The sequence below is a fragment of the Pipistrellus hanaki genome, assembly GCF_964339955.1.
Source record: "Pipistrellus hanaki genome assembly, chromosome: 20".
Classification (NCBI taxonomy): domain Eukaryota; kingdom Metazoa; phylum Chordata; class Mammalia; order Chiroptera; family Vespertilionidae; genus Pipistrellus; species Pipistrellus hanaki.
The window spans coordinates 3,149,917-3,177,601 of record NC_140522.1 but is presented as its reverse complement, the minus strand read 5'-3'; the positions used below and the strand labels follow the sequence as shown (position 1 = coordinate 3,177,601).

At 56.2% G+C, this 27,685-nt stretch overlaps 3 protein-coding genes across 8 annotated transcripts in view; 2 read left to right on the top strand and 1 right to left on the bottom strand.

The window, feature by feature from the left end:
* The window catches only part of GNG4 (G protein subunit gamma 4), a 170,080-nt gene that overhangs the window by 3,149 nt on the left and 139,246 nt on the right, over positions 1-27,685 (top strand). The window lies entirely within an intron of this gene.
* Positions 1,824-14,325, top strand: B3GALNT2 (beta-1,3-N-acetylgalactosaminyltransferase 2). Of its 3 annotated transcripts, XM_084868735.1 has the most exons (12): positions 1,824-2,129; positions 4,809-4,956; positions 5,699-5,799; positions 6,073-6,266; positions 6,984-7,079; positions 8,048-8,158; positions 8,492-8,570; positions 9,074-9,257; positions 9,904-10,029; positions 10,612-10,771; positions 11,673-11,729; positions 11,921-14,325. In XM_084868735.1, exons 1-12 carry the CDS (start codon positions 2,018-2,020, stop codon positions 12,053-12,055), a joined length of 1,503 nt encoding a protein of 500 aa, XP_084724861.1. In that variant the 5' UTR covers positions 1,824-2,017; the 3' UTR covers positions 12,056-14,325. The 3 variants fall into 3 exon arrangements, 2 of the variants coding, with proteins under 2 accessions (XP_084724861.1, XP_084724862.1); XR_014793588.1 differs by lacking the exon at positions 9,074-9,257; XM_084868736.1 differs by lacking the exon at positions 8,048-8,158.
* Positions 13,148-26,777, bottom strand: TBCE (tubulin folding cofactor E; the record flags this gene model as incomplete). Of its 4 annotated transcripts, none has more annotated exons than XM_084868732.1 (17): positions 25,967-26,777; positions 24,945-25,064; positions 22,775-22,859; positions 22,338-22,517; positions 20,994-21,082; positions 20,331-20,430; positions 19,887-19,989; positions 18,773-18,849; positions 18,368-18,463; positions 17,819-17,883; positions 17,662-17,726; positions 17,328-17,477; positions 16,574-16,727; positions 15,449-15,517; positions 14,639-14,698; positions 13,543-13,634; positions 13,148-13,398 (listed from the first exon to the last, which is right to left on the bottom strand). In XM_084868732.1, the coding sequence occupies exons 2-17, from the start codon at positions 25,042-25,044 to the stop codon at positions 13,306-13,308; spliced, it is 1,578 nt and encodes a 525-aa protein (XP_084724858.1). In that variant the 5' UTR covers positions 25,045-25,064; positions 25,967-26,777. The 4 variants fall into 4 exon arrangements, with proteins under 4 accessions (XP_084724858.1, XP_084724856.1, XP_084724857.1 ...); XM_084868730.1 differs by having other exon boundaries at positions 25,782-25,987; XM_084868731.1 differs by having other exon boundaries at positions 25,770-25,983.

Sequence of the window (27,685 nt, the reverse complement as noted above, 5' to 3'; positions counted from 1 at the left end):
TTCTCTTTTCATTTTCACAAAACACATTTTTGTTTATTTCAGAGAGGAAGGCACGGGGTGGGCAGCTGTCATTGTGTCCCCAGTTTGGCTGTCCAGCATCTGACCCTCCCCCGCTTCCCGTAGGAAGGCATCAATCACCCCCTGCAAATCAGTTCAGTGGGATGCAGTGTCCCCGCCCCCGTGGTTGCTCAGGAGGAGAGGTCTTCCCTCTGCGGTGCACCCCTTCCTAGCACCCACTGGCCAGTCTGTGGGAATTCTTCCAGCCGTTCCTGTTACACCCCAATAAAAAGTTGGTCTGGCGGCCAGCCGTCAAGGATGCTACCGTTACTTTTTTTGTCTTAGCGGCACTTTGCTAAGCCTCCACTCCAGGGCAGCGGAGGGGGTATCTGACACATCTTGAAATGGGAGGTGCTGACGATCCAAGGCCAGGCAGACAGTTCCCTGGGCAGGGGTGAGGGTGGGGCTGAGCCTAGAGATTGGGGGGTGGGGGGAATGCCAGGCTGTGGAATTCATGTCTTTTGGGGAAAACAGTGGGGAATCCCACTATTCAGAACCCGATATCCCATCCGGTTCCTATTGGGATTCCCCACTTGGAGCAGCGTCTGTGTGACGGAGGCAGGTGGCATCCGCCCCCATTCTCCTGCCCCGGACCCTCAGGAATGGATGGAGGGGAGGGGTGGTGGCTGCCACAAACCCCAACAGCACCTCCGGGCGAGGAGCCCCACCCAGGGCTCCAGCTGGCTGGGCGATGACGTGTCTTCAGAAAGCAGCCGGGTTCCCGGCCGCCCAGCCTGTAGACAGCCTGAAAGAATAAAAATGTTAAAGCTGTCTGTTTTACCTCAACCCCCAAGGTCCCTAGCTAGTGATGGGAACATAACCTTTAAGACTGTTCCAGGAAACAGCCCCGCGCTAAGGGCTAACAAAGCAACACAGTTAGGACTCTAACAGTTAAGAAAAACAGGACACAAGATTACCAGATGGGACTGTTGACTAAGCTTAAGCACTGTCATAAAACCTGTTATCCACGAGTCCAGACCCCTTTGGAATGTCCTAACGGCCTCTGTTCTCCTCCTCTCCCCTCCGTGTGTAACCCCTCCCGATGTGTGGTTTTTGCCTTTATAAACTTGTGAGATTTTCTGCTCGGGGCTTGACTCCTCTGCTCCTGCGTGAGTTATGAGTTGAGCCCCAGCGCGCTGGAATAAAGCCTCTCGCTGTTTGCATCAAGTGACGACGCCTCCTGCGGTTGATTGGGGTCGCCGTTGGTCCGTGGGACAGAGTGAGGGTATCCCTCTGGGGGTCTTTCAACCCCTTATTTGACGCTGTGCTCCGCCGGGGCCCTCGGGCTGACACTAGGGGGTTCGTGGAAGGCTGGCGATGTCGGGCAGCGTGGGGGGCCCGCAGGACCCCCGCTTCGCACAGCAGCCATCGTCTGAGAACTACGGGCTCTTCTAGCTCCTCAGGCCTTCGCCAGGGCGGGGCTCACTCCCGCAGCAAGCGGGGTGGGGGGCTCCCCAGCATTCCCTCCTCCAAAGCCTGGGAGGGAGAGTGGGCAGCAAAGAAGGTGTGAAGAAAAAAAAAAGACGCGCATGCTCAGTGGAGGACCTCGCGCGTCGCCTCCGCGCGCTCCGAGTGACGCAAGCGAGAGCATGGGATTCTGGGAAATATTGTTTCCGGGCCTCCGGATCCCTGGTGCGCCGCCCCGCCTGGGCCGGAAGCAGGACTTCAACTCCCGGCAGGCCGGCGGGGCGCGCGAGATAAGGGGCGGGGCCAGCGAGAGCGGAGAAGGCGGGGCCGGGTGAGAGGGGCGTGGGGATGCCCGGCGAGGGGCGGGGCTCCGGCCGGGGAAGCTGAGCATCCGGGGAGCGCGACCGGAAACCGAAAGGCACCTGGCGGGCGGCGGCGGGGGCCACCTGGGGCCGTCGCACCGGCATCGACCACCGCCCCCTCGGCAGGTCCCCTGCCCTCCGCCGCCGGGACGCGGGAGGGGGGCGTGAGGAGGCGCCGGCGGGGGCGGCCAATGCGAAACTGGCTGGTGCTGCTGGGCCCGTGCGTGCTCGGGGCGGCGCTGCACCTCTGGCTGCGGCTGCGCTCCCCGCCGCCCGCGCGCGCCTCCGCCGCGGCCCCCGCAGGTGAGGGCCGGGCCGGGCCGGGCCGGGCGGGGCCGGGCCGCGGGGTGGGGCGGACGCGGGGCGGGGGTCCGGGTTCGGGGGGACGGGCCGCACCGGGGGCCTTTCCATCCGCGGGCGGGAAAGTAGGGGAACTTGGGGGCGATCTTGTCTGCGCTCGTTGGGCCGCTGTCACCGCCGAACCCGACCCCCCGATTCCGACCCCGAGTCCTGCGGCCGCCCCAGGCCTGCCCGGCGCGGGGCCTCGCGTGCCCTTAGCCGCCAGCGGGTCCCAGGCTCCCGCCCTCCCCCCCCCCCCCCCGAGGTGCGGGTCTGGTTGGGTGCGGACTGGGCGCTGGGTGCCGCGGGGCATGTCCGCGCGGGGGGGGCTTTGCTGTGAGGAATAACGGACATTGTCGTCTCCGGTCTTTGCAAACTTTGCGATCGCAGGCTAAGTCGGGGGTAAACTAATGTGGACGCGAGCGCCAGGCGGGCCACAGCCCAGCGGACTTCTCGCTAATGCAATGCACGTGGGATACCGCCTGCCCCGCATCCCTGTCTCATCCCGGCCTCAAACCGGCCTCGTCCGGCCTCCTGGGCGGGAGACCTGGCTCCAGCCTCATCCGTACAGCGCTTTGCCCCGGGCAGGTGCCCATTGGTGTGTGTGTGTGTGTGTGTGTGTGTGTGTGTGTGTAGAGGTCCCTACTTTCCTTCTTTTCTAAGGGCTCACCCTAGGACCTTTAAAAACACCTTGACGGCTCTTTTAAAGATGAGGTAATCGTCCCTGCTTTTTTTGCTTGTTTTTTTTTCTTTTTAAAAAAATAACATTGATTTTTTAAAATGTTTTATTGATTTTTTATAGAGAGGATGAGAGAGGGACAGAGAATTAGAAACATCAATGAGAGAGAATCATCGATCAGCTGCCTCTTGCACACCCCCTACTGGGGATGTGCCTGCAACTAAGGTACATGCCCTTGACAGGAATCGAACCCGGGACCTTTCAGTCCGCAGGCCGGCGCTCTATCCATTGAGCCAAACCGGTTTCGGCTAATTTCTTGACTTTTTAAAAATATATTTTATTGATTTTTTTTTTTTTTTTTTTTTTTTTTTTTTTTTTTTTTTTTTTACAGAGAGGGATAGAGCATTAGGAACATCAATGAGAGAGAAACATTGATCAGCTGCCTCCTGCACACCCCCCACTGGAAATCGAGCCAGCAACTGGGGCATGTGCCCTAAACTCAGAATCGTGACCTCCTGGTTCATAGACTGATGCTCAATCACTGAGCCACACCGGCCTGCTGGGCCACACGCCCTGAATTTTAGAGAGAATGGTGGGACTGTGGCGGGTGCCTTTGCTAGGGAGGTGTTTGGGGGGGGCGTGCTGGCGGTGTGTCTGATGATTGATCTCCGTAGATCTGTGATGAACTCTTACGGTTTCCCCATTTTTACCCGTGTTTCCCCGAAAATAAGACATCCTCCAAAAATAAGATCTAGCGCATGGAAAGATAAGACATCCCCTGAAAATAAGACCTAGCGCAACTTTGGGAGAAAAAATTAATATAAGACACTGTCTTATTTTCGGGGAAACAGGGTAAGATTTCTGCCTACTTGTGATAGATGTCATCTGAGAGGAATTCGATTTAGCGCAAGACTCATGCTGGGGTGAAATAGCAAGTATCTCTATTCCATCTAGAATGGAAGATCCTCTAGGAAACATGCCTGTTGTGGGAAACGGGTCTCTACACAAACATCCCCGTGTTCCTATCGTGGTTACCATGTGCCCTTCGAGTTTCTTATTCTCTTCACTGGCCCTTTGCAGAAAAGGGCCAACATGTTTTTGTCTTTTGATTAAGTACCTGGATCCTGTGGCATACACAGAATTGCACTTACTGTAGGAAAGGTCGTTTATTTTTGGACACACTTTGGATCCGTTCCCAACATCGGAGCAAGAGCTGACATGGATCCTCCTCAGAGCTATTTATAAGCCTGTCGCTCTCAGGCTTTGAAACCGTGACAGAAGCAGGGACAGAGTAATCGTTCCCTTTCATTCTCCCTTGTACGGACACATTTTTAAAATTAATCCCGCCCGTCAGACCTCTATCCACTGAGCCACACCGATTAGGGCCTAACTAACTTTTATAAGTAATATGAGAGAGCCAGGATTCCGATGGTGGCCTGACTGCCTGCCCACTCTGCTATAGTTTACTACACCAGTGTCTTTCCAAAGTGATGCGTGTTATAAACATTTGTTTTGAAGAGTTTACATATTCACGTGAGCATGAGTGCTTATATATATGTGGAAGACACACAAGTGTTAGCAGACAGCGGACAGTGGGTTTATAGGTGCTTTAGAATTCATCTCTTCTTGGTATTTATCTGTACTTTCTACAAACACACATTTGTGTTGTAATAAACATGTTTATGTCCCTTGCTGAGACATGGCATTTCATTTTTATATATATATATTTTTATTGATTTTTTTTTACGGAGAGGAAGGGAGAGAGCTAGAGACGCTGATGAGAGAAACATCGACCAGCTGCCTCCTGCACACCCCCCACCAGGGATGTGCCCGCAACCAAGGTACATGCCCTTGACTGGAATCGAACCCGGGACCTTTCAGTCCGCAGACCGACGCTCTATCCACTGAGCCACACCGGTTTCGGCAAGACATGGCATTTCTGATGTGTTGTTGCTTGTTTCTAGATCCACCGGCCCCGTTTCCTCCAGGGAAAGACAGCCACTATGACCTGGTAGTCGGTGTGTTGTCAGCCCGCCATAACCATGAACTTCGAGACGTGATCCGGAGCACGTGGCTGAGGCACTCCCGCCAGCACCCCGCCCTCCGCCAGCGGTAGGCCCCTCTGAGCTGGCAGCCGCCGGCTTACGGGGTGGGAGAGGCAGCCCCTCTTCCTGGAGGAGGGGCCATGGCGCTCTGCTTTCCTCCATATCGCTGAGCCCAAAGGCACTGTGACCAGGTTTTAAGCCAAAAGGTAGTTGGGGGAGAAGGGCCAGCCTGGAGCAACGCGAGCAGCCTCTGAAGTGGGGGACAGCACGCAGAGAAGACACGGGCTGGTGTCAGGTGCAGCAGGAGAAGCTGACTGCCTTTGCTTTTTATTTTATTTTATTTTATTTTTAAAATATATTTTATTGATTTTTCACAGAGAGGAAGGGAGAGGAATAGAGAGTTAGAAACATCGATGAGAGAGAAACATCCATCAGCTGCCTCCTGCACACCCCCCACCGGGGATGTGCCCGCAACCAAGGTGCATGCCCTTGACCAGAATCGAACCCGGGGCCCTTCAGTCCACAGGCCGACGCTCTGTCCACTGAGCCGCACTGGTCAGGGCGACTGCCTTTGCTTTTCAGCGGTGTGAGCTGTGGCTCCGTGTTCTCCCTTGCTCCCCTGTCTGCGGGAGGCAGCGGAGGGCTGGCCGGGAGCCACTGGTGACCAGCACCTTCGGGCTGGCCGCCTCGCTGGGGGGGCCGGGAGAGTGACGGTAGAATGAATGCTGATCAGTCCCACCGCTGAAGGGGGGAATGAGCACACGCAGGCGGGGCTCGGGGACCGTGCTCACCCCCCCTTCCCCCCGCAGGGTGCTGGTCAAGTTCATCATCGGCGCCCGGGGCTGCGAGGTGCCCGTGGAGGACCGGGAGGACCCCTACTCCTGCCGGCTGCTCAACATCTCCGACCCCGGTGAGCCTCCTCATGTGTACACGTGTGCACGCAACACCTATTAAAGGAGCTCTGATAAATAAATATTTTACTTAAACCGTACTGAAAACTTGGCTGTTAAATTTCAGAATGATTTTTTCCCCTACGAGCAGCCGTGTTTCGGGAGCGTTTAGAAAGCTTTGCCGGTGGGAAGGGGTCCGTGACAGGCAGGGACCTGACTGTGCCGTCCAGGGGCCCCCTGGCTGCGGACAGTGATGGTGTCACCCCCTCCCCACCCGCTCCCTCCCTCCCCAGTTCTGAACCAGGAGATCGAGGCCTTCACGTTCCCGGAGGACGCGCCCGCGGGCCCCTCCGAGGACCGCGTGGTGAGCGTGAGCTTCCGCGTGCTGCACCCCATCGTGATCACCAGCCTCGGGGTGCTGGGCGGCGCGGGCGCCGGGGGCTTCCAGAGGAACATCACCGTCCGGCTGTACCAGGCCGAGCAGGAGGTGAGCCGTCCCTGAGCCATCCCGTCCCAGAGCGCACTGCCTCCCCCTGGCGCCTGCGGGCGGGAGGCGTCACCCCTCCCTGCCCATCGGCACCTTAGGGTGCAGGGCACGGGGCCTCCGAAACCAGCCCCCGTGTTGTCAGGAACGGGTGTTAATGAAGGAAACGCACACAGTGCACTCAGAGCACCTTCGTCCATTTACTGACAACACAGTCAGTTGTCTTAATGCCTCCCCCTTCCCCGCGTGCCTCTCATGTCAGGGAGGTGGTTTTAAGGTTTTGAAGATTATTCTTAGCATTCTTAGAAATTTGTGACGGTTTTTGTTATCTTAGCCATCTTTACTTAATAGCCATGGTGGAATAGAGACCCCAAATGACACCTACACCACAGTGGGACCGTGCTAGTGACCAGGATGGGCCACCGAGGACTTAGCTGGCCATGTGAGCTATGCAAATACCTTGTGAGCTATGCAAATACCCTGTGAGATATGCAAATGCCCTGTGAGGTATGCAAATGCCCTGTGAGGTATGCAAATACCCTGTGAGGTATGCAAATGCCCTGTGAGGTATGCAAATGCCCTGTGAGGTATGCAAATGCCCTGTGAGGTATGCAAATGCCCTGTGAGGTATGCAAATGCCCTGTGAGGTATGCAAACTCCCTGTGAGATCTGTAAGTATCCTGTCCCACAGGAAGTCTTCCTTCTCGTCTCCCTGTGCAGGAGGCCCTCTTCGTGGCGCGCTTCAGCCCGCCGAGCTGTGGGGTGCAGGGGAGCCGGCTGTGGTACAAGCCCGTGGAGCAGTTCGTCTTACCCGAGGTGCGGGGCGCGGGGCACCCAGGCAGCCTTTGCACGCTGGGCCCGGCGTGGGTGCAATGTGATGATGTAGTGTATAGTGTGCACACAGAGGGGTGTCATGTGATGATGCAGTGTACAGTGTGCACACAGAGGGGTGCAATGTGATGATGTAGTGTATAGTGTGCACACAGAGGGGTGTCATGTGATGATGTAGTGTATAGTGTGCACACAGAGGGTGTAATGTGATGATGTAGTGTATAGTGTGCACACAGAGGGGTGTAATGTGATGATATAGTGTATAGTGTGCACACAGAGGGTGTCATGTGATGATGTAGTGTATAGTGTGCACACAGAGGGTGTAATGTGATATAGTGTATAGTGTGCACACAGAGGGTGTAATGTGATGATGTAGTGTATAATGTGCACACAGAGGGGTGTAATGTGATGATGTAGTGTATAGTGTGCACACAGAGGGTGTAATGTGATGTAGTGTATAGTGTGCACACATGAGGGGTGTAATGTGATGATATAGTGTATAGTGTGCACACAGAGGGTGTAATGTGATGATGTAGTGTATAGTGTGCACACATGAGGGGTGTAATGTGATGATATAGTGTATAGTGTGCACACAGAGGGGTGTAATGTGATGATGTAGTGTATAGTGTGCACACAGAGGGTGTAATGTGATGATATAGTGTATAGTGTGCACACAGAGGGGTGTAATGTGATGATGTAGTGTATAGTGTGCACACATGAGGGGTGTAATGTGATGTAGTGTATAGTGTGCACGCATGAGGGGTGTAATGTGATGATGTAGTGTATAGTGTGCACACGTGAGGGTGTCATGTGATGTAGTGTATAGTGTGCTCATTGTGGAATAGAAATGCTAACCAGTGTGTCTTAGGAAAAAATAAAAATTAAAAATAAAACACCCCACAAACCCTCAATGACAACCATAAAGAAGCCTCACCTTTTCTCTTCCGCCGCAGAGCTTTGAAGGCACCATCGTGTGGGAGAGCCAGGACCGGCAGGGCCTGGAGACCAGAGCGCTCGGCAGCGTGGCGGTCCACGACGGGGGCGGCGTGCTCCGGGTCACCGCGGTACGTCCCGGGGTCAAGGCTGTCGCGCGCATTTTTACAGCAGCCCAGACAGCATGGCCTAACCGTCTGTGGTTAGAACACGTAGAAAATGGTGTGTAGGCTGCTGTTCTCTGGTTTTGTCACCACACGCCGCACATCCCACACCCGGAGCCGGGATTGAGAGCCTGGAGCTGGGAATGAGAGCTGCCTGCTGAGGGGTGTATAGTGTGCACACGTGAGGGTGTCATGTGATGATGTAGTGTGTAGCGTGCACACAGAGGGGTGTATGTGATGATGCAGTGTATAGTGTGCACACATGATGACACACTGGGCCCTTGCACTCGTGTCTTTCAGGCCAGGGAGGGTGCGTGGCCCCCGGAGCCCACAGAAGGAGTGGAGGGCGTAGCTGGCGGCTTCATCTACACGATTCAGGGTGAGTGCTGGCCGCAAGTCGGAAAGGACTGAGTCTCACGCTTTTCCTTTCTGCTACGGTCGTACGTCTCTAAAACATACTTTTGATTAGAACGTGTTGTACTTGGTATTTATGGCCTCATATTCCATCTATCAGTTAGCGACATATTTTTCCGGCATCATTTTTCTGTGCCATTTCTCATAACACGCAAGAGCAGGCTGACTTTTAGCCTGCCGTGTCCCCCTGTGACACCACGGCTCAGCCATTCCCGTGGGGGATGCGGCCGGAGGCGGGCTCCGTTTTTCCCGTTACACACGGTGCTGCAGTGAGCGGCCACGTGACTCCGTGTGACGACGTCTGCGGGGACCTGTCACCCGTGGGGCACCCTGACCGTCCGCTCCCCTCCTCCACGCTCCCACCCCCCGCCCTGCCCCTGGCCCCGGCACAGAGCGCAGGGCAGCAGGGCACGGCCCTGGCCCTGTGTGGCAGTAGCATGTGTCTCAGCTCCCGGCCTGTCCTTCCAGAAGGCGATGCTCTCCTCCAGAACCTCCGCTCGCGCCCCGGCCGCCGCGCCGAGCACCTGCGGAGCCTGCGCGCAGAGGACGCCGCGCTGCAGGGGGAGAGCGGCCGCCACGGCGACATTGTCTTCGTGGACGTGGTGGACACCTACCGCAGCGTGCCCGCCAAGCTGCTCCGCTTCTACCAGTGGTGGGTGTCCCTGCCGCCGCCGCCCGGGCCCCGGGCCTGGGGGTGCAGAGATGGTGTGTCAGACCCTCACACCGCTGAGACTTCTTCCTTTTTAAATACATTCTTACTGATGTCAGAGAGGAAGGGAGAGGGAGAGAGAGAAACATCCAGGATGAGAGAGAATCATGGATCAGCTGCCTCCTGCACGCCCCACCCTGGGGATGTGCCCGCTACCCAGGCATGTGCCCTTGACCAGTATCGAACCCGGGACCCTTCAGTCCACAGGCCGATGCTCTATCCACTGAGCCAAACCAGCCAGGGTGACCACTGAGATTTTTTTTTTTTTTCTCAAATATATTTCTTAATTGATTTCAGAGAGGAAGAGGGAGAGAGAGCTAGAAACATCAGTGAATGATAAGAGAGAATCATTGACTGGCTGCCTCCTGCATGGCCCCTACTGGGGAGGGAGCCACCGTAGCTCAGGCCCCCAGTGGGCCCTTCTGGCTGTGAGTGGGACCCGGGCAGGGGTGGGAGGGGGTGCCGACGGGCACGGAGGCCCAGGTGTGCGGGTCGTGGGGCGGTTTCAGTGAAACACGAGCAGCGTGACCGCCTCGGCTGCCGTTTCCCCGCACGGACGCCCTGACCCACGTCCCTCTCTCGCCGCCAGGACCGTGGGAGCCACGAGCTTCGATCTGCTGCTGAAGACGGACGACGACTGCTACATCGACCTGGAGGCCGTGCTCCGCAGGCTCGCCGGGGGCTCCCTGCGGGGCCCGAGCGTCTGGTGGGGCAAGTACGTCCGGCCGCGCGCCCAGCGCTCTGAGCCCGCGTACCGCCGTCCGCGCAGGACGGACCGGACTCTCTTCCCAAGGACACGCGGCTGAGACAGGGGTGTCCTTACCGGGCTCCTGGGTGACTGTTTGTCATTAATCTGTGATTAGAGGAAACACTTTAAAGTGAAAAACCTCCAGCTGCTGAACGAAGGCGAGAAAGTGCCTTGGCTTGGCCCTCCTGCCTCGAAGTCAGTGGCTCTCAGGTCAGCAGCTGCCGCAGTTAGATGTCAGAACGCCCCCTTCCGGAAGCTTCCTCCTGCAGGAACACACTCCGGGCCAGTGGATTTCTTAAGAAAAACATGGCACAGGATGATCTGGTGCTTTCCATTCAGAAAGTACGCACGCACCTTTGAGAGAACTTAAATGTATTGGTTTCATGTAAAAGAATCCTGCCCAGGTCATTCCTCCCTCAGACTGAGGACAGCGCTCCTGCCGCCTCCCTCGCTCCGCTCCCGTGGTGGCGGGACGCGTGAGCCGAGCAGCACGGGGTGGGGCGTGTGTCAGGCGCACAGAGGCGGCCGCTCACTCCCTGTCCCTCTCAGTTTCAGGCTCAACTGGGCCGTGGACCGGACGGGGAAGTGGCAGGAGCTGGAGTACCCCAGCCCCGCGTACCCCGCCTTCGCGTGCGGCTCGGGCTACGTGGTCTCCCGGGACATCGTGCACTGGCTGGCCGGCAACGCGGGCCGGCTGAAGGCCTACCAGGTGGGCAGGCTGAAGGCCTACCAGGTGGGCGGGGCAGGCTGAAGGCCTACCTGGTGGGCGGGGCCGGCTGAAGGCCTACCAGGTGGGCGGGGCCGGCTGAAGGCCTACCAGGTGGGCGGGGCCGGCTGAAGGCCTACCAGGTGGGCGGGGCAGGCTGAAGGCCTACCAGGTGGGCGGGGCAGGCTGAAGGCCTACCAGGTGGGCGGGGCCGGCTGAAGGCCTACCAGGTGGGCGGGGCAGGCTGAAGGCCTACCAGGTGGGCGGGGCAGGCTGAAGGCCTACCAGGTGGGCAGGGCAGGCTGAAGGCCTACCAGGTGGGCGGGGCCGGCTGAAGGCCTACCAGGTGGGCGGGGCAGGCTGAAGGCCTACCAGGTGGGCGGGCTGAAGGCCCACCAGGTGGGCAGGGAGGGCTCCTGCCTGAGGGGCACCGCCCAGCCAGCTTCCCGGCCCGCCTCCCGGAAGCAGGCCCGCCCTGCGGGAAGAGCACGTGCTTTCTGTAAGGACCCTCATTAGGGACACTCCGCCCCCCACCAGTGGCTCTCAGTTCTGTTCCTTGCGCTTTGGGAGCCTCACTCCGGTTCCCGCCTGTTCACTGGCCCCTGGGGGAGTGAAGACTGAGCCCTGCTTCCGTGGGGTGACATGGTGACCGTGCCGGCCCTCAGCGCCGCCCAGTGGCCGGCCAGCGTGTTGCGTGCCGTCAGTGCCGGAGCGCTGGGTCCCTTGTTGGAGGACGTGCTGTTTCACCAAACAGCCACCGGCTGTCACGCTGTGTCCGTGCTCACACCGCCAGGGCTTCGTGTGAGATGACAGAACAGAGGCAGAGGGTCACTTATTACCCGCTGAATAGGTGTGGCGCTGGCTGGGCAGATGCAGAGCGTTTACCCTTCTCATGCCTGTCCAGGGTGAAGATGTGAGCATGGGCATATGGATGGCGGCCATCGGACCTAAGAGATACCAGGTAAGCGGCGTCAGGGGCTGGAGAGCCAGGAACGGGGCTGTGTCGCACCTCGGGCGGGAGCCACGGAGAGAAGGTCTGGCGTTGTCGCTGTGCTCGTGACTGGATTCGCTGTGACCCACCTGGTTCCCTGGCAGCATGCCCGGCCGTGTCCTTAGGCGCTGACTCCATTCCCGTCGGCTCTGTCTCCCCAGGACAGCCTGTGGCTGTGCGAGAAGACCTGCGAGCCGGGCATGCTGTCCTCCCCGCAGTACTCCCCGCAGGAGCTCGCCCACCTGTGGAGGCTGAAGGAGCGGTGCGGGGACCCGTGTCAGTGTGAGGCCGGGTGAAGGGGGCTCTGGGGGAGGGGAACCCCGGGGAGCAGGTGCGGCTCCTGGCTCGGTGCGGGCTCCCCCGGACCCCGTTGTGTGGCTTCGTGTTCGCACTTTCCTCTAAGAATCAACCCGGATGCTGTAGCATAACAACAACTTTATTTATAGCGAAGATCTGAAAAGTACCAAATAGTTGTAAATCCTGCTGCGCCATTCTAGATAGCTTCACTAGCTACCGTTTTTGGTTAAAAGGCGGCTTGTTCAGAATCCTTGAGTGACTGAGAGTTGGACTTCCGGCCTGGATTGCAGACTAGCTTCGTATGGCACGGTTAGGACAATGACGTGAGACGAAAAACAACTCTCAGAAATGCTGTGTGATGCTGTGGTCACATGTACCAAAGCGTGGGTTTCCGGAAATGACGTCACTCTCTGTGGGTGTCTGAGCAAAGGGGGCAGCTAGACCTGGGAGAGAACCCATTGATTCTCGGTTCTGGACCTTGGTTTTCAAGTTCATTTACTATTAATGGACTAATGCACGCGCTCTTTTGCCGTTTCACACAAATCCTGGGAGTCACCGTTTAGTGCTCCTACTAAAAAGGCGACATTTTAGTGACTATAAGTAAAATCAAATACCCTCAGGGTGTTAGTGCCAGAGGGAAGGCTATTTTTAAATAGTGGACGCTTTGAAAGAATTACGCTTGCCTGCTGTCACTGCCAAGTTTACCTGATATGAGTGGGTTTTTGTCAGGGCTGGGACCACTGACAGAGTATAGGCTTCTGTAGGTTAACGCAGGAGAAAGCATGTAACATACGTGAGAAGTGTTCTTACTCTGGGCACTGCTGTCGGGAGGAGCAACCGTAGCATGTCTGCTGTACACAGTGGAGGGTGTGCCCCTAAGCTTAAGGGACATTGCCCTAAATGACGAACCAGATCACTGTAGTAGCTTTTTAAACCAATAATATCAATAGAGGATTCTGTTACACTGGTCTCATGACAAACATAAGCTGTGTTCAGATCTTATTAGACTAGCTATGTTCTACTTAGTATTGGGATCTTCACACAATGAAATGCAATTAGAACTATAAACATGAAATAGAATCAGAAAACCGTTAGTCGGCACAAAGCCTTTATTGTCGCTATTATGTACACGCCTGGAAACAGTCTCTTTCCCACCGAAGAGGACAGCCTCGGAGAGAACTGCTCCCGGAGGTCACTTCTTGCCCGTGAACCCGGGATCCGCAGTCCGTCTCTGGCTGCATCAGCTGTGTCACCATCGCACTAGCAGACAGTCTCCGCTTTCCACAGAGTAGAACTGCAAGGACTGCTGGTCGTTCTCCAGCTCGATCTCTCTGCCCGGCATCTGGGGTCGGAACAGGGGGGGGGGGGGGGGGGTTCAGACATCCGAGCTTAGGGCACGCCCTGCCCCCCAGACGGGAGCGTTGGTCACGGAGACGCAGGCACAGCCCCCGCTGCTGTGGGCTGGCCGAGGGCTCCGGGCGCTCACCTTGGGGCTTTCGTAGGCCAGCAGCAGGTCCGACACCGGGACCTTGAGGAGACGGGACAGCAGCCCTTTCACCTTCTGAACCGTCATGGAGTCTGTCAGAGAGGAAACACAGTGCGCTCAGTGACGGCCACCTGTCACAGGAGCTCAGGGCAGGCCCGCAGGTGCAGGGACAGCTGTCCTGTCACCTCAGCGTCGTCCACCCCAGTGACCGAGGAGGCCCAGGCCCGGGGAGGGGATCAGCCTCAGCTCTCAGAGCCAGTGCTCGGCCCGTGCCCTTGTCAGCGACTTTTCAGTCCTCGGTGGCATCCGATACCCACTCCCTCATCCCTGTCACCGGAAGTCATAGCCTCTGCAGAGGAGTGAATGTGAGAAAAGTCTAACTTCTCCTTTTAAGTCTCTGTGGTTATGAAGGCCTAACTGGAGGCCACTGCAGGCCCCTGTAAAGGGGGGCCCCTCCCCGCAGGCAGCCGGCAGTTATGCGGGTCCCTGTGCTGGACACACGCGCAGGGACCACAGGCCTGGACTGTGGCCCAAGGAGAAATGCGTTGGTTTGTCAGAAAGCGCTATGTTTGAACCCTCTCCAAAGACAGTTGTGGTAACAGTGGCTATTTTGATTATGAGAAACACAGTCTCTCTGAAGCTTTAGCCGGAGGTGCAGCAATAGTGCGGCGTTCCTACAAATGTCACAGGGATTCCACTATTTTTCTACCAGAGACCATTTTTGTAAAGGCTGTCTGTTTTTATGCAACTTGTGATAATAAATGTTCTTTATTTTAGAAAAAACGCCTTCTCAGTGTGTGTATTGAGTAGCCAGCAGACACTTAGCATTTCGATCAGCGTGAGCTGCTCAGGCGGGCGGGTCCTTTCGGAAAACCTGGGTGCGGCTTCACTGGGGAGGCCGAGAGCTGACCAGCCGCGGGGAGAGGCCCTGGGCTGCACACAGGCTGGGCCTTTGCTAACACGTGAGCACACGCAGGGCTCCTCCCGGTCAGCGTTCGGGGGTGAGACAGCTCGGCCGCCTGCCTCAGAGCAGGAAGAGCCCGTGACAGCCAGTAAGCTCCGCCGACACGGACGCCGGGAGCAGAGGGCCCCTTACCCGGCAGCTGTCTCTCCAGGGCGCTGTGGTCGGGACGGTCAGGACAGCTGATCTTCAGGGCTGGGGGGAAACGGAAAGGCTGGCTGAGACCTGCTCCCTATGACTCCAATGGCACCTGAACGTTAGGGGGTTTTACCAAAGGGCGCACGTGCTGGTGCGGCCTGGCTCCGCCCAGATTGGCCGAGCTGCAGTTCAAAAGTCCCGTGAGTACTTCGCCCGCATTCGGTTACTGACAGCCCAGGGGCTGGGCCGACATTCTACTGCTTTCCCTTCCCTTAAGGTACAGTGACCGGACGTCCCGCTTTTGGCGGGACAGTCCTGATTTTTAACAATGTGTCCCGCGTCCCACGGCGTTTTTTAAAAGTCCCAACCGGTTGGGACTTTTAAAAAACGCCGTGGGACGCGGGACACATTGTTAAAAAGGGACTTTAAAACGCCGTGGGACGCAGGATAGATTGTTAAAAATCAGGACTTGTCCCGCCAAAAGCGGGACGTCCGGTCACCTTACCTTAAGGGCGTCCTTCCTGACAAGTTCACGAGGTTTTCACGTTAAGTCACACGTTTCCAAATCGCAGTTCAGTTCCCTGTTCAAGCCCTCCCCACATCTGCAGCACCATTAAATGGGCCGAAAGCAAAGGACTGCTAACATGTTCAATACAGGAATTTGCAAGGGTTCGAGAATTGATCGTTTTTTTTTAAAGCCCACGTACGCGGGCACGTGAGAGAAACCATCTCTCTCAGGCCGCCGCTCTGCTTCGGCACCTAAGGACTCGAACACAAAGCAGCTGGCTTTGGGTTTGGGGTTCTTACTTAGTAGCTGGTTTTTGAGCAAAAATGGTTGCTGTGTTTTGAGCTCCCCATCTTCAGGCGCACCGTATTCTATTTAAGAAATAAAAAACGATGAATGGCAATCCACAGGCTGCTGGAAGGGAAACAGTGGCAGGTAAGTGTGCACTCGGGACCAGCCCAGCAGCAGCTGGTCCTAACCTGGGTCACTTCCTGTGGGACCCCCTCCCTCCCTCCCTCCCTCTCTCTCTCTCTCCCTCCCTCCCTCCGTGTGACATCACTGTCCTCAGAGACAGGCAGTCCTGACAGACCAGCCCGCTGAGGCTGTGCGTCCACACACTTGAAGCGTCACCGCTGCTAACACTTCCCTTTCGTTCTGAACTTGAGAGAGGAACCTCGAGCAATTTGGGACACAACTCACACCTTCACCCAGTTCCAGCCAGATTCAGCCACGCAGGGCGGGCTCGGAACCACCCCGCCAACCAGGCCCCTGGAAACGCAGCTGCAGTCTGACATGGGGTGTAGGGACAGCAGCACGGGCGCTCCCACTCGTGCTGGGCCCTCGGGGGCGAAGGCTGAGCCCGACCCGCAGGGCCGCTCGGCACCTCCTCTCCCTCCCCACGTGACCGAGTTCACGGAAAGCAGCCAGGAAAGCGTGTCAGCGAAGGGAGTCACGTGACAGCCGTTCCCACGGCAGCTCTCCTTCCTCTCAGAAGGACCAGCCCGAGGTGATGCAGCGAGCTCCCATCAGGAAATGTGTGAGAGAGGAAGTCACGCGGAAGTGACATTTGGGGTGGTCATGAAGGCCAATCAAAGCGGAGAGGAGTCGGGGACAGAGGCCTGAGGGGGCAGCTGCAGGCTGGAGTGAGGGAGCACCTGGCACAGAGCCCTGGAGCCGAGGGGAGCTGGCACAGGTGCCAGCGCCTACGTCCACCTTCAGCCGCTCTGCTGCTTACATCCCCCTGGGAACCAGCCACCGGCCCTGGGTCGGCGCGGCACCTACATGACCCCAGCTTCCTCCTGCCGTCTGTCCTCGGAGGACAGTTAGCATCTGCTCCCTTCTTGCCCAAGTCGCCCCGGGAAAGTGCCCAGCGCCCGGGAGAGCAGCCCAGCCGGGCCCGCTGCCAGGGAAGGGGGACGGGTACGCACTGCGGCAGAGGGCCTGGTAGCGGGGGTGGGCGGCCAGGAACGCCGCGCTGGGCCTGTCCTGGTCGGGGTCCTGGTGCCCGCCCGCCTCCTTCCACTCCTTCCCGAACGCCTTGCGGTAGTCCAGCTCGGCCCCGCGCCGCTCCTCGGGGCGGATCTGCGGGAGAAGAGCACACGGGTGCGTGAGACAGTTCTCTGTGAGCGTGCTGTGGCACCCCGTCTTCCTCACGCCCGCCCCGAGGCCTTCACACTGACAGGACCAGGTAACCATTACCTTTTTACCCTATTCCAAAAGAAAATTCTGTTTCCTACTTTTCTCCTTGAGAGTATTGGCCCACGAGCTGGCTTCCGGACCATGCCAGGGGCCTGAGGGCCCGAGGCGTGCGGGTCCCCCCTGGAGGAGCCCACGGGGGAGGGCACATGCCCAGCCAGCGGCTCCAAAGGCTCCGCCTCCTGTTTACAAGAAGGGGAGGGTCCACAGGCTCCTGGTTCTGTCTTTTTTCTGCCTCCATCGCTTCCCCTTCCGGCCCCCCAAGGAGGAGGAGGAAGAACCCCGTGTCCCTCACTCTCCTCGGGTGACAACGAATAGACCGGGTGACAGGTCACTGCTCAGTGCGGTTCCACTGTCACTGACATGCCCAGGAGGCCACTGTACCGCTTCAGGGAGACCACGTCTGACCCCTCTGCGACATTCACAGTGTCTCCTGCACTTCCCGTCACCCGTTCTCTGGTCTCGAGGCCAGCCGGCTGTGCCCACCTCGCATCGGTTGAGGGTCCGCAGCTGGCCGATCTTGGCGATGATGAACTGCAGGCTGGTCCCGGCCGCGCTGCCCACGGTCAGGGGGTTCCTGAGGCAGGACAGCGAGTGCAGGCTCCGCAGCTTGTCCAGCTCGTTGATGAAGGACCACTGCCGCCCAGGAGGAGAGAAGCAGGTGTCAGGCCCACGTTTCAGAGGACGTGAGTATGTGTGGGTTTATCTGAGGAATTTCACTCCGAGGAAGCATTTTTCTCAGAAAATGTAAAATGTCTTTCCATCGAAGGAACCTACGAGGGGGCGTGAGGGAGGAGAGGGGCGCCGGGAAGAGGCTTACTTGCGATATCCGATTGTCGTCCACGACCAGAGACTGCAAGGCCGGGAACATTGCCGTTCTGGACCCTGGAGGAAGGAGAGTGAGGTTACCCGGCGGAAGTGAGCGCGGCAGCTGAAGCGTGGAGCACAGGGGAGGGGAACGTTAGAATCTCACGTACCAGCCCCGGCATCCGGGAAATGGAGAGACGAAATCCCGACGTCACTGAGGATGAGTCGCTCTAACCTGGAGGCACAAACGTTCAGTGTGATCGCACGGGACAAGGCCAAGTGCTGAGGGCTCTCGGCCAGACTAGGTCTGTACATTTTTTGCTAGACTTTAGGTTTTCATCCCAGGTACAACGCTTAGAGACCGTGAAGTCCAACTCGGGGCGTGTACATGATGTCCTCCTGGCTCCACAGCCATCGAACAGTCCTGGTCTACTGCTGTGCTGGGAGCCACGTGGGTCTCGGGACAGACGCCAGACTAACTACTTGAGCAGCAGGGCCAAATCATCCATTCTTCACTCACCTGGTCCCTGCACAGCAGCTTATACTGTATGTGGTTCACAAGTGAGCTCTCTGAGTCCAGGTAAAAATTTGCCAGAGAAAGAGCCCATTTGGAAACTCCACCATCGTCACTGTATTCCCACTGCGAGCGTAGATGGCGTAGGACCGCTGACTGCACGTTGACTGGGCACCACTGTAGCCGGCATCCCAGGAGCCATTACCTGGGCAGGTGCGCGATGAGAAACAGCTGGTTTTCATCAATGGACTGGTTAGAGGAAAGGTCTAGAACCCTGAGCAACTGGAGGACATCAGCCGGCCTGTAGGGAAAGGAGGACTTTTTCAACACGGATTTAATACATTAACCGTTTTCAAACACGTAACCTTATAATACCTACATCTGCTATTAAGGAAGGTTGGGGGCAACATAGTAATTCAGGGCTTTCCCCCTTAAGGGGGTTTTCCTCAATTAGTGGCGAAGTGCGAGCTGACATGCTAATAATTTGTGAAGGCGGTGAAGGAACATTTTTCGAATTCTTATTTGCAAATCCCTCTGGAAATGAACATGTCACTGAGATCATTTATTCGGCGTGAGTAGATGGCGGCAGGCAGTGACGTAAACCCGTTACCTTTCTGAGATGGAAATGCCGTTGGACTTGAGGTACAGCTCCTCGAGGGCCGGCCAGCCCTGGGCACAGTGGAGCACCTGGGAGGGAAACGCAGGTGAGGCGGAGCGCCCTCTGCTGGGCGTTTTCCCGTGTTTGTCACTAAGACCTGCACATGAATCCCCCTTAGTTTTAGAAATAAAGTGCCTTACGAGACATTTCATAGAAGACTGTGGTTCAGGCCGGATGGCATGTTAATGGCTGTGTTGTAAAGGCAGGGACACGTCTTTCGGCACTGAACCAGCCAGTGAGGTATCGGCGTGTCCCGCAGGCATACCCGGATGTGGACTGAGGCACCTACTACGTGCACTAACTCGGCACATCGTTACCTGCTTCCCCAAAGGAAGGAGACGGACGGAAACCTCTCCTCAGTCATGGATGCCAATCGGAGTTTGCAGAGAATATGCTGATCAGTCAAAATTTCCCACTGACTGCTCCCAGATGTTCTCACTTGAACCTCCTGCCCTCCCCGCACTGGCATTTCTATGGCCCTTTCTGTCCCGGCGCTAACTCCAATCCTGGAGAGGGGGACACAGGAAGGAGCCCCAGGAAAGGAGGTCTGTGGCCCCCGTTCAAGACGACAAGGGAGGTGCCTCGGTGGCATTCACCGGTGAACGCACTGGGGTGTCCTTCTCTGCCTGTGTCCGACAATGGACTGTCCTGGGTGTGAAGGCAGCTGACCCGACAGGAAACAGCGGTGCCAAGTGCTTGGTGGGTGGCCCTGGAGCCGTCCCAGCGATGCCCAATGACCAGCCATCCTAGAGCTGAGCCAGAAGGGCTGTGAGGACTGCCAGCCACGGTCCCACCTGAGCTCACCGGGCTGCAAGCTCAGCCGGCAGCCACTCGAAGCTCTGAGAGCTGAGTGCACGCTCACTGCACGCTCTGCGCAGCCGCGGTTCAGACCCCAGGAGGCGTCGGAAGGAGCCAGGGACTCCGAGACGGGAAGTCCTACCTCCCCACCATGACTGAGGCGCCTACAGATCCTACCACGTGAGTAACTGGGTGATTAAAACCGTTCTCTGTTAAACCAGTCATTAAAAGGGCTTCCTATGGGTAAAAGCCACAGACACAGGCTTACCTCGGCCCACGTGACGCCCGTGCTGTTGAGGACAAGGACCTTCAGTGCGGAGAAGGAGCCGGTGGGGGCGGGCGAGGCCGGGGGGAACCGCAGCTTGTTGTCACTGTGGAGGCAGGAGATGCTGCACAGGGGCTGGCACGGCACTGACGGCAGCGACGTGGGACTTAACAAGAGCGCCCTGGATTATGCCACCCTCTCAGTCACATCACAAACCAGCTGAACCCGGCCGGCGTGGCTCAGTGACCTACGAACCAGGGGGTCACGGTTCGATTCCCGATCACAGGCACAGGCCCGGGTTGCGGGCTCCATCCCCAGAGGGAGCGTACAGGAGGCAGTCAGTCAGTGATTCTCTCTCATCATCCACGTTTCCAGCTCTCCCCCTCTCCCTTCCTCTCTGACGTCAATAAAAAATGTATCCAAAAGTGACAACAAACCAGTTCCTACCTGAGATCAAGGACCTCCAGGTGTCTGAGCTGCTCAGCGATGGCGGTGACTTCCTCCCACGCCGACAGCAGGTTCTGGGACAAGTTGACGACGCTAATATCTGAAAGCGCGTTAAGAGCAGTAATACCGAGAGTCACAAAAGACCCGACAGCGGTTCCCGCGGAGCTCTGAGCACAGGGCCTGCCCCCCTCTGTGCCCTGTTCTGCCGAGGATTTTACCTTTTTAAACCGTCCGACTGTCTAAAATAGGGGTGTCGAACTCAATCAGAGAAGGGGCCAAAATCTAAAATCCAGCCTAAATCGCGGGCCGAATGGTTTACTGAACAGTCATAAACTGACAATGTCATAAACTGACAGCGGAGTGCAGTGATGACAGCGCGGTGCGGGCCACATTGCAAGGCCTGGTGGGCTGGATTTGGCCCGCGGGCCTTGTGTTTGACACATGTGGTCTAAAAGCTGTCACATACTGTCCACGAGGCACTAACGTCTACAGCCCACGTCACCGCCGCCCCACCTCGCATTGTTGAACGGGGAAAAGCCGTGATGGCGCTTCCGGTTTATCGGGCCCCGCGTGTGCCCAGGGCCCGGCCGGGGCGTCCATCGGGAGGCGGACACGGTGGCCCACAGCGGCGTCCGCACAGTCAGGGGGGCGCCGAAAGGATACTGGGACACGTGCTGGCAATGTCTCCTCTGTCGCCAGCACGGCTCACGGCACAGCCCCTCAGGGAGATGTCGCGCAGCTTGCTCAGCTGACTGCAGGGAAGCAGAGATCACGTGGCCCCGCCCCCGCGGGCCTTTAAAAATTACCCGGCAGCTCAGACCACAACGAGGGACGAGAGTTAACACATATCAGGACCCCCGCCTCCCAACTTGAGAAATAAAGCATCGCCGAAAAGAAGAGTGAAGCATTGCACACATCACAAAGACAGGTCACCTGCCCTGTCCCTCTCCATTACACCCCAACCCCCACCCCAGGGGCCAGCGCTACCTTTGGGTTTAATCTTAAGCCTGTCTGAAGTTTCAGATATATTCCCATATCCCTAAACCAGGGGTCCTCAAACTTTTTAAAGTGGGGGCCAGATCACGGTCCCTCAGAGAGCTGGAGGGCCGGACTATATGAACTACTAATTCCTACTGTAACACCTCGGCTGCGCTCACTGCCCAAAAAACCTGGCGGGCCGGATCAGACTCCTCTGCGGGCCGCATGTGGCCCGCGGGCCGTAGTTTGAAGACCCCTGCAAACAGTTAGCCTATTGTTGTGTACCATGAGACTTGATGTAAATGGAACCCTGCTGTGTATATCCTCCTGCAAACAGCTCTTTCCATCCACAGTGTGTTGCTCAGCAACGATACAGCTTAGCGCAGGGACCAGATCATTCACTTCCACTTCCCACAGCAGCCACCAGGGGGCACTACTAGGACACATCACCCGGGTGGGGCCCAACCACAGCGCTGACCATGGCTAACAGGCATCATTTCCTGCCCTGCAGATGCTACAGGATAATTGGGGAACTTAAAGGGACAGCGCAGGGGATTCTGACTCTGGGGGTCTGGATGGGACCCAGGTGACAGGGTGTGCACTACATGGCACAGGGAACAGTGCACACTTCCGACTCCATGTCCGGCATCAACCAGCTAGAGATGTCACCACGAAATAGAAAGGACCAAGTGTCCACCTTCGTTACTGAATAGTTAGCACCAGATAGCGGAGTATGAAAGTTAATAATCGGCAGAGCCATCTTTTCATCCCGATCTGGAGAAGCCCAACAGCCCTGAGCTTGGGAAGGATTTTAAATCTCTGAATCCTGACCCGCGGACTCCTGCGGCTTCCAGCTGCTGTTTGTGCAGGAAGCACAGGCCGGTCGGGGTCAGGTTCTGAGTGCGGGCAGGGTCAGGTGGACTCGCTCCTGAACCCGATGGGATGCCTCGGTCAGCTCCTCCGGCGCTGGCGATGTGGGCTGACTGCCAACAGGCAGGAGGCTGCTCTCCCGTTCTCACTCCCACTCACCTCTGCTTTCTTATGACGGAGCCGAAGCCGATGGTTTCCACGGGGATGTTCCCGATGGTGACCATCTGCTTTTTCGCGTCCTCCTCCGGCTCGTCTTCGTAGCGGGCCCTGAGCGCAGTGAGGAAGTCCACTCCGAAATTGGCTTTGTGAGGGCGGATGAAGGAGCCTCCGGTCGGGTGGCTGGAGGGGGGAGAGATGGAGCCCAGTGGCCACCCACGGAGACACTGAGATGAGATGGCACACGCAGAATCCCTCAGCGCTGTCCCTGCCACCCATGGAAACATCTAGTTCCCATTCACAAACACGTTAGCAAATAAAAGCCATTACAGGCAGCCCCTCGGCTTACGTCGGACTCGATTAACCACTTAATTAACCATTGTGATTAACCACTAAACTATTATCCCAGGTAGCCATGCCCATTCACAATGAGCAGTCACCTGCATCTGAAATACACAGTCCCCTCGTGGCTGCCGTCGTGCTTGCCTCTGGCGGGATTGTCCCATTCCACTCCCAGCCAGAGTCCTAGCGGAACAAGAAACACTGAATGAGAAGCAGGGACAGAGGTACCACGTGGTAATTGCTCTGTTTTTCTGCAAGCACATATAGCTTGCAAACACAGTTTATTTAAACCTATGCATGATCCTAGCTCAGAAATTAAATTTCCAACCACAGGTAGTCATTTGCCAAACATTAGGGCTGTTGTGTTTCTTCTTAAAGTAACTTTTGCATGTTTATTTACAATAACAGCTATCACTCTTGCACCAGTAACTGGTCCAAGTGCTTTAAGCACCTTAACTCAGTGGTCGGCAAACTGCGGCTTTGTGAGCCACATGCGGCTCTTTGGCCCCTTGAGCGTGGCTCTTCCACAAAACACCACGGCCTGGGCGAGTCTATTTTGAAGAAGTGGCGTTAGAAGTTTACGTTTAAAAAATGTGCTCTCCAAAGAAATTTCAATCGTTGTGCTGTTGATATTTGGCTCTGTGGACGAATGAGTTTGCCGATCACTACCCTTAACTCATGGGTAGTTATGATCTGGGACACGTGCTGGCAATGTCTCCTCTGTCGCCAGCACGGCTCACGGCACAGCCCCTCAGGGAGATGTCGCGCAGCTTGCTCAGCTGACTGCAGGGAAGCAGAGATCACGTGGCCCCGCCCCCGCGGGCCTGTTATTTACAATAACAGCTATCACTCTTGCACCAGTAACTGGTCCAAGTGCTTTAAGCACCTTAACTCAGAGATCACGTGGCCCCGCCCCCGCGGGCTGTTATTTACAATAACAGCTATCACTCTTGCACCAGTAACTGGTCCAAGTGCTTTAAGCACCTTAACTCAGTGGTCGGCAAACTGCGGCTTTGTGAGCCAGATAGCTTTACAATAACAGCTATCACTCTTGCACCAGTAACTGGTCCAAGTGCTTTAAGCACCTTAACTCAGAGATCACGTGGCCCCGCCCCCGCGGGCTGTTATTTACAATAACAGCTATCACTCTTGCACCAGTAACTGGTCCACGTGGTACCTCTGTCCCCGCTTTGTGAGCCAGATCATAGCTGTCACAGCAACCCTATAGTAACGTTCAGTGCAGTAACTACTAAATCTGTGTTCAGTTTCTCTGTCTTTGTACCAATTCCTTCAGATGACCTCTAAAGGAACCCAAAAGTAGTACCAACTGAGGTAAAGCAATGGAGAGAAGCCCCACACAATGAGATAATTAATAAAGGGTAAGTATATATCAGCTCCCTCTGCAGAATTGTAATTTTCGGGGAGTGGGGGGACGCCTCACAGCACACATATGAAGAACGTGTCCAACTCAGAGGCAACTGAATGAATGAAAGGGATAGGTACAGCCTCCTATTCGCTAAACTACCATTAGGTTCCTCCACCTGCTTTCCTGTATCTGCCTACATCACTCCACTGTGCCAGGAGGAACTGGGCTCATTTCCCCCAGCCGCCGGGAGTACTGGCGTTTGTAGGTTAGCACCTTGCCAAGGGCACACCCCCTTCTCAGGGCAACCCCATGATCAATCACTACAGAGGGGTAAATGCCCAGCTGAGGATGCCTGGCTGGCATGGCTCAGTGGTCGCCTCAGGAGGTCACGGTTCGATTCCCGGTCAGGGCACATGCCCAAGTTGCAGACTCCATCCCCAGTGTGGGGCATATAGGAGGCAGCCAATCAATGATTCTCTCCCATCATTGATGTTTCCCTCTTTCTTTCCCTCTCTCTTCCTCTCTGAAATCAAAATATAAATTAAAAAAAAAAAAAAAAAGACTGAAGGCCATCCTAGCTTCAGAGTGCCCCATGGGGTCAGATGAAACCTTTGATCATCTCAGTCCAACTTCTCCCTCTACCCAATCCAACTCCCTCGCCATTAATTAGTACTGATCCCAAGAACACTCCTAATAAACTTAATGAACACTAAATAATGAAAGAGTATAAGTAAGTATAACCACAGATACCACCGGATACGGTCATCAAATAAAATTGTATTCGGGAGGCATCTCTGAATTGGTTATTAATTTCCTCAAAATTGGTTTACTGTAGCACTATGGATAAACCTACAAAGAACTACAAGTACATACTTATGCACACACGTAAAGTCATACGTTACCAGCCACAGGAGGGACGGTGCCATGGAAACGGACTGTGGCACATTCTCCGTTGACGGAAACTCGGCGACCAACGACATCTGAGGTCAACGTGTCATTCATTGTAATGCAAAATGTGAGATCTGGGGAGAAAGGTACAAGCTTGATGAGAACTTAATAAAATCCTTTTAGACTTCATGTGGATATTGGTGAGGTCCACACTGCTGAACAGCTCAGTCTTCATATTCTGGTGAGAACCGAGTGGTTTTATGTACCTTATTTTGATCATTTCATTTCACCGTCTAACTATATTTGGATAATCTAATGTATTTGTCAAATCTTGTTTGACTCCAGTTAGCTCACATCAGATGACTTGTCTATTCTGTCATTTCCTGAAGGGGCTGGGAGAGGGATGAAGTGATGGAGAAAAGGACCTTCCTTGGTAGTAAGCACCACGCAAAATTATTAAATGTTCTCCGCCCACTTCACACGATTTCTCCTCCACCACAAATAGTAAAAGACTAGAGGCCTGGTGCACGAATTTGTGCACGGACAGGGTGCAAGCAGGCCGGTCCCCATTGGTACCCATCTAGCTGATTGGTACAGATCCAGCAGGCGGGCCCTATCCCCTGGCTGAACTTCCGGTCAAGGGGACAATTTGCATATTAGTCTCTTATTATATAGGATTCCATAGGATTTGGAAGGAGAGGCTGTTTCTCTCCACGTGGCACCAAGTCCCCGGTCCCAGGGACCAACGTCACGTCCTCCAAAGTGACGAGATGATAGGCTTCTGCCTGACCTGCAGGGCGGCCCGGCCCACCCCGTCCCCCGCTGGGCCCCGCCCGCACCTCCGCACACACCCGCACCCGCATCCCCACATCAGCACACAGGTTCCCCCGCGGGGAGCAGGCAGCGCCGGCCTCGGGCAACCTGGCGAGTTTCTAGGACAGGAAGGCAAGACCCAAAGCGCGGCAGGATGATCAACTGGCCACGGGCCGCCAGGAACGCTCGCACCTGCGGCTCCTCCAGCCGCTCCGACGCTCACCTGCCCGCAGCCGCCCCAGCTGAGGCGCAGCTTCCGGTTCTGGCCGGAAGTTCCGCGTCAGGACACCGGAAGTCCCGCCTCCGCAGTGACGAACGGCCGCCCCGGTTTTGAGACGCGGAGGCGGCCGGTCTCCGGTGACGGCGGGAGCGAGCCCCGCGTCCTGGGTGAGGTCCGGCTCCGTGTCGGAGGGTCTGCCCGGCAGGAAGCAGGGGGGATGGATGGTCGCCGAGGACGGAGTGAGGAGGAGCCCCCCGGAAATGGCGGGGTCCACCCGCCAGCCCCGAGGGAGGACCGGTGGAGGGAGGACCGGGTTCCGTCGTCGGGCTCCTTTCTCGGCGCCGGATCCTCGCCTGTCAGTTCCTCCGTGGCTCTCCGGCCAGGGTTCGAGGAGCAGAGGACGCCGAAGGGGACGGAAGGGAACGGGTAGCGGCGGGTCCGGTTCGTGGTCCGAGCAACCGAGGCCGATGGTGCCCGGACGAGAGAGGCCGTTCCCCCGCCCGAGGGGCCCCTGAGGCACCCGCACCGGCGACGTGGCGTTCGTGATGAGTTTTAAATGTGGATGTCGACACGGATGCCCGTGGTGACTGTAAAAAACGGCGCTTTTTGGTTTAGCGAAAGGGACGTAGACGGAGCAGCCTCGTTCCCTGAAACTTCCAGCAGCTCTGCTCCCGCCGGAGGAGGTGAGCGATGGGGGTCATCCTGACCGTTTCCATCCGGGGCAGAGAGCCCTGCAGCTCTAACACCCCGCGTTTCTTTTCTTTTTAAATATATTTTATTGATTTTTCACAGAGAGGAAGAGAGAGGGATAGAGAGTTAGAAAGATCGATGAGAGAGAATCATCCATCAGCTGCCTCCTGCACACCCCCTACTGGGGATGTGCCCGCAACCAAGGCACATGCCCCGGACTGGAATGGGACCTGGGACTTTTGCTCTATCCACTGAGCCACACCGGTTTCGGCCCGTGTTTATTTTCACTTTGTAGTTGCCAAGGATACGAGACCTTGGAGCCTGCTTCGTTCTTTACCACTCCTCCCATTCTCTCTCTCTCTCTGACTCCCCAGGTCCACACAAGAGGGGTATATGTGGCTGCCCTGTTTCAGCAAGTGAATAGACCTAAGTTGGTTAGATTGTAGGTTTGTTTCTGATGGGCTCTATCAGATAGGGGTTATCACTGTTTATTTTGGCCAGCCCTCCTGCACTCGGGAAGGTAGGACACCTTTAGCTCCATTTTAGGAGAAAACTGAAGCAGAATAATGTTAATTTATGTATTAATAGCCATCTATGCCCTGAAAAGGGCTGGAGGCTTTTTATTTTTAAAAAATATATTTTATTGATTTTTTTACAGAGAGGAAGAGAGAGGGATAGAGGGTTAGAAACATCGATGAGAGAGAATCATCGATCAGCTGCCTCCTGCACCCCCCCCAATGGGGATGTGCCCGCAACCAAGGTACATGCCCTTGACCGGAATCGAACCTGGGACTTTTCAGTCCACAAGCCCACGCTCTATCCACTGAGCCAAACTGGTTGGGAGGACTAAATGGATATAAGAGGCAAGGGTAAGAAATAAATCCAGGACACACTCCTGGGTTACTTAAAGAGTGAAGATGGTGCTTTACAAAAAGGCCGGGGTAAAAGTGATTTCATCTCATTATTTAGGTTGGTAGAGGGACATGAAGAAAGAATGACCTGGTTTTTTCAGGTAAAGAAGCAGATACAGGG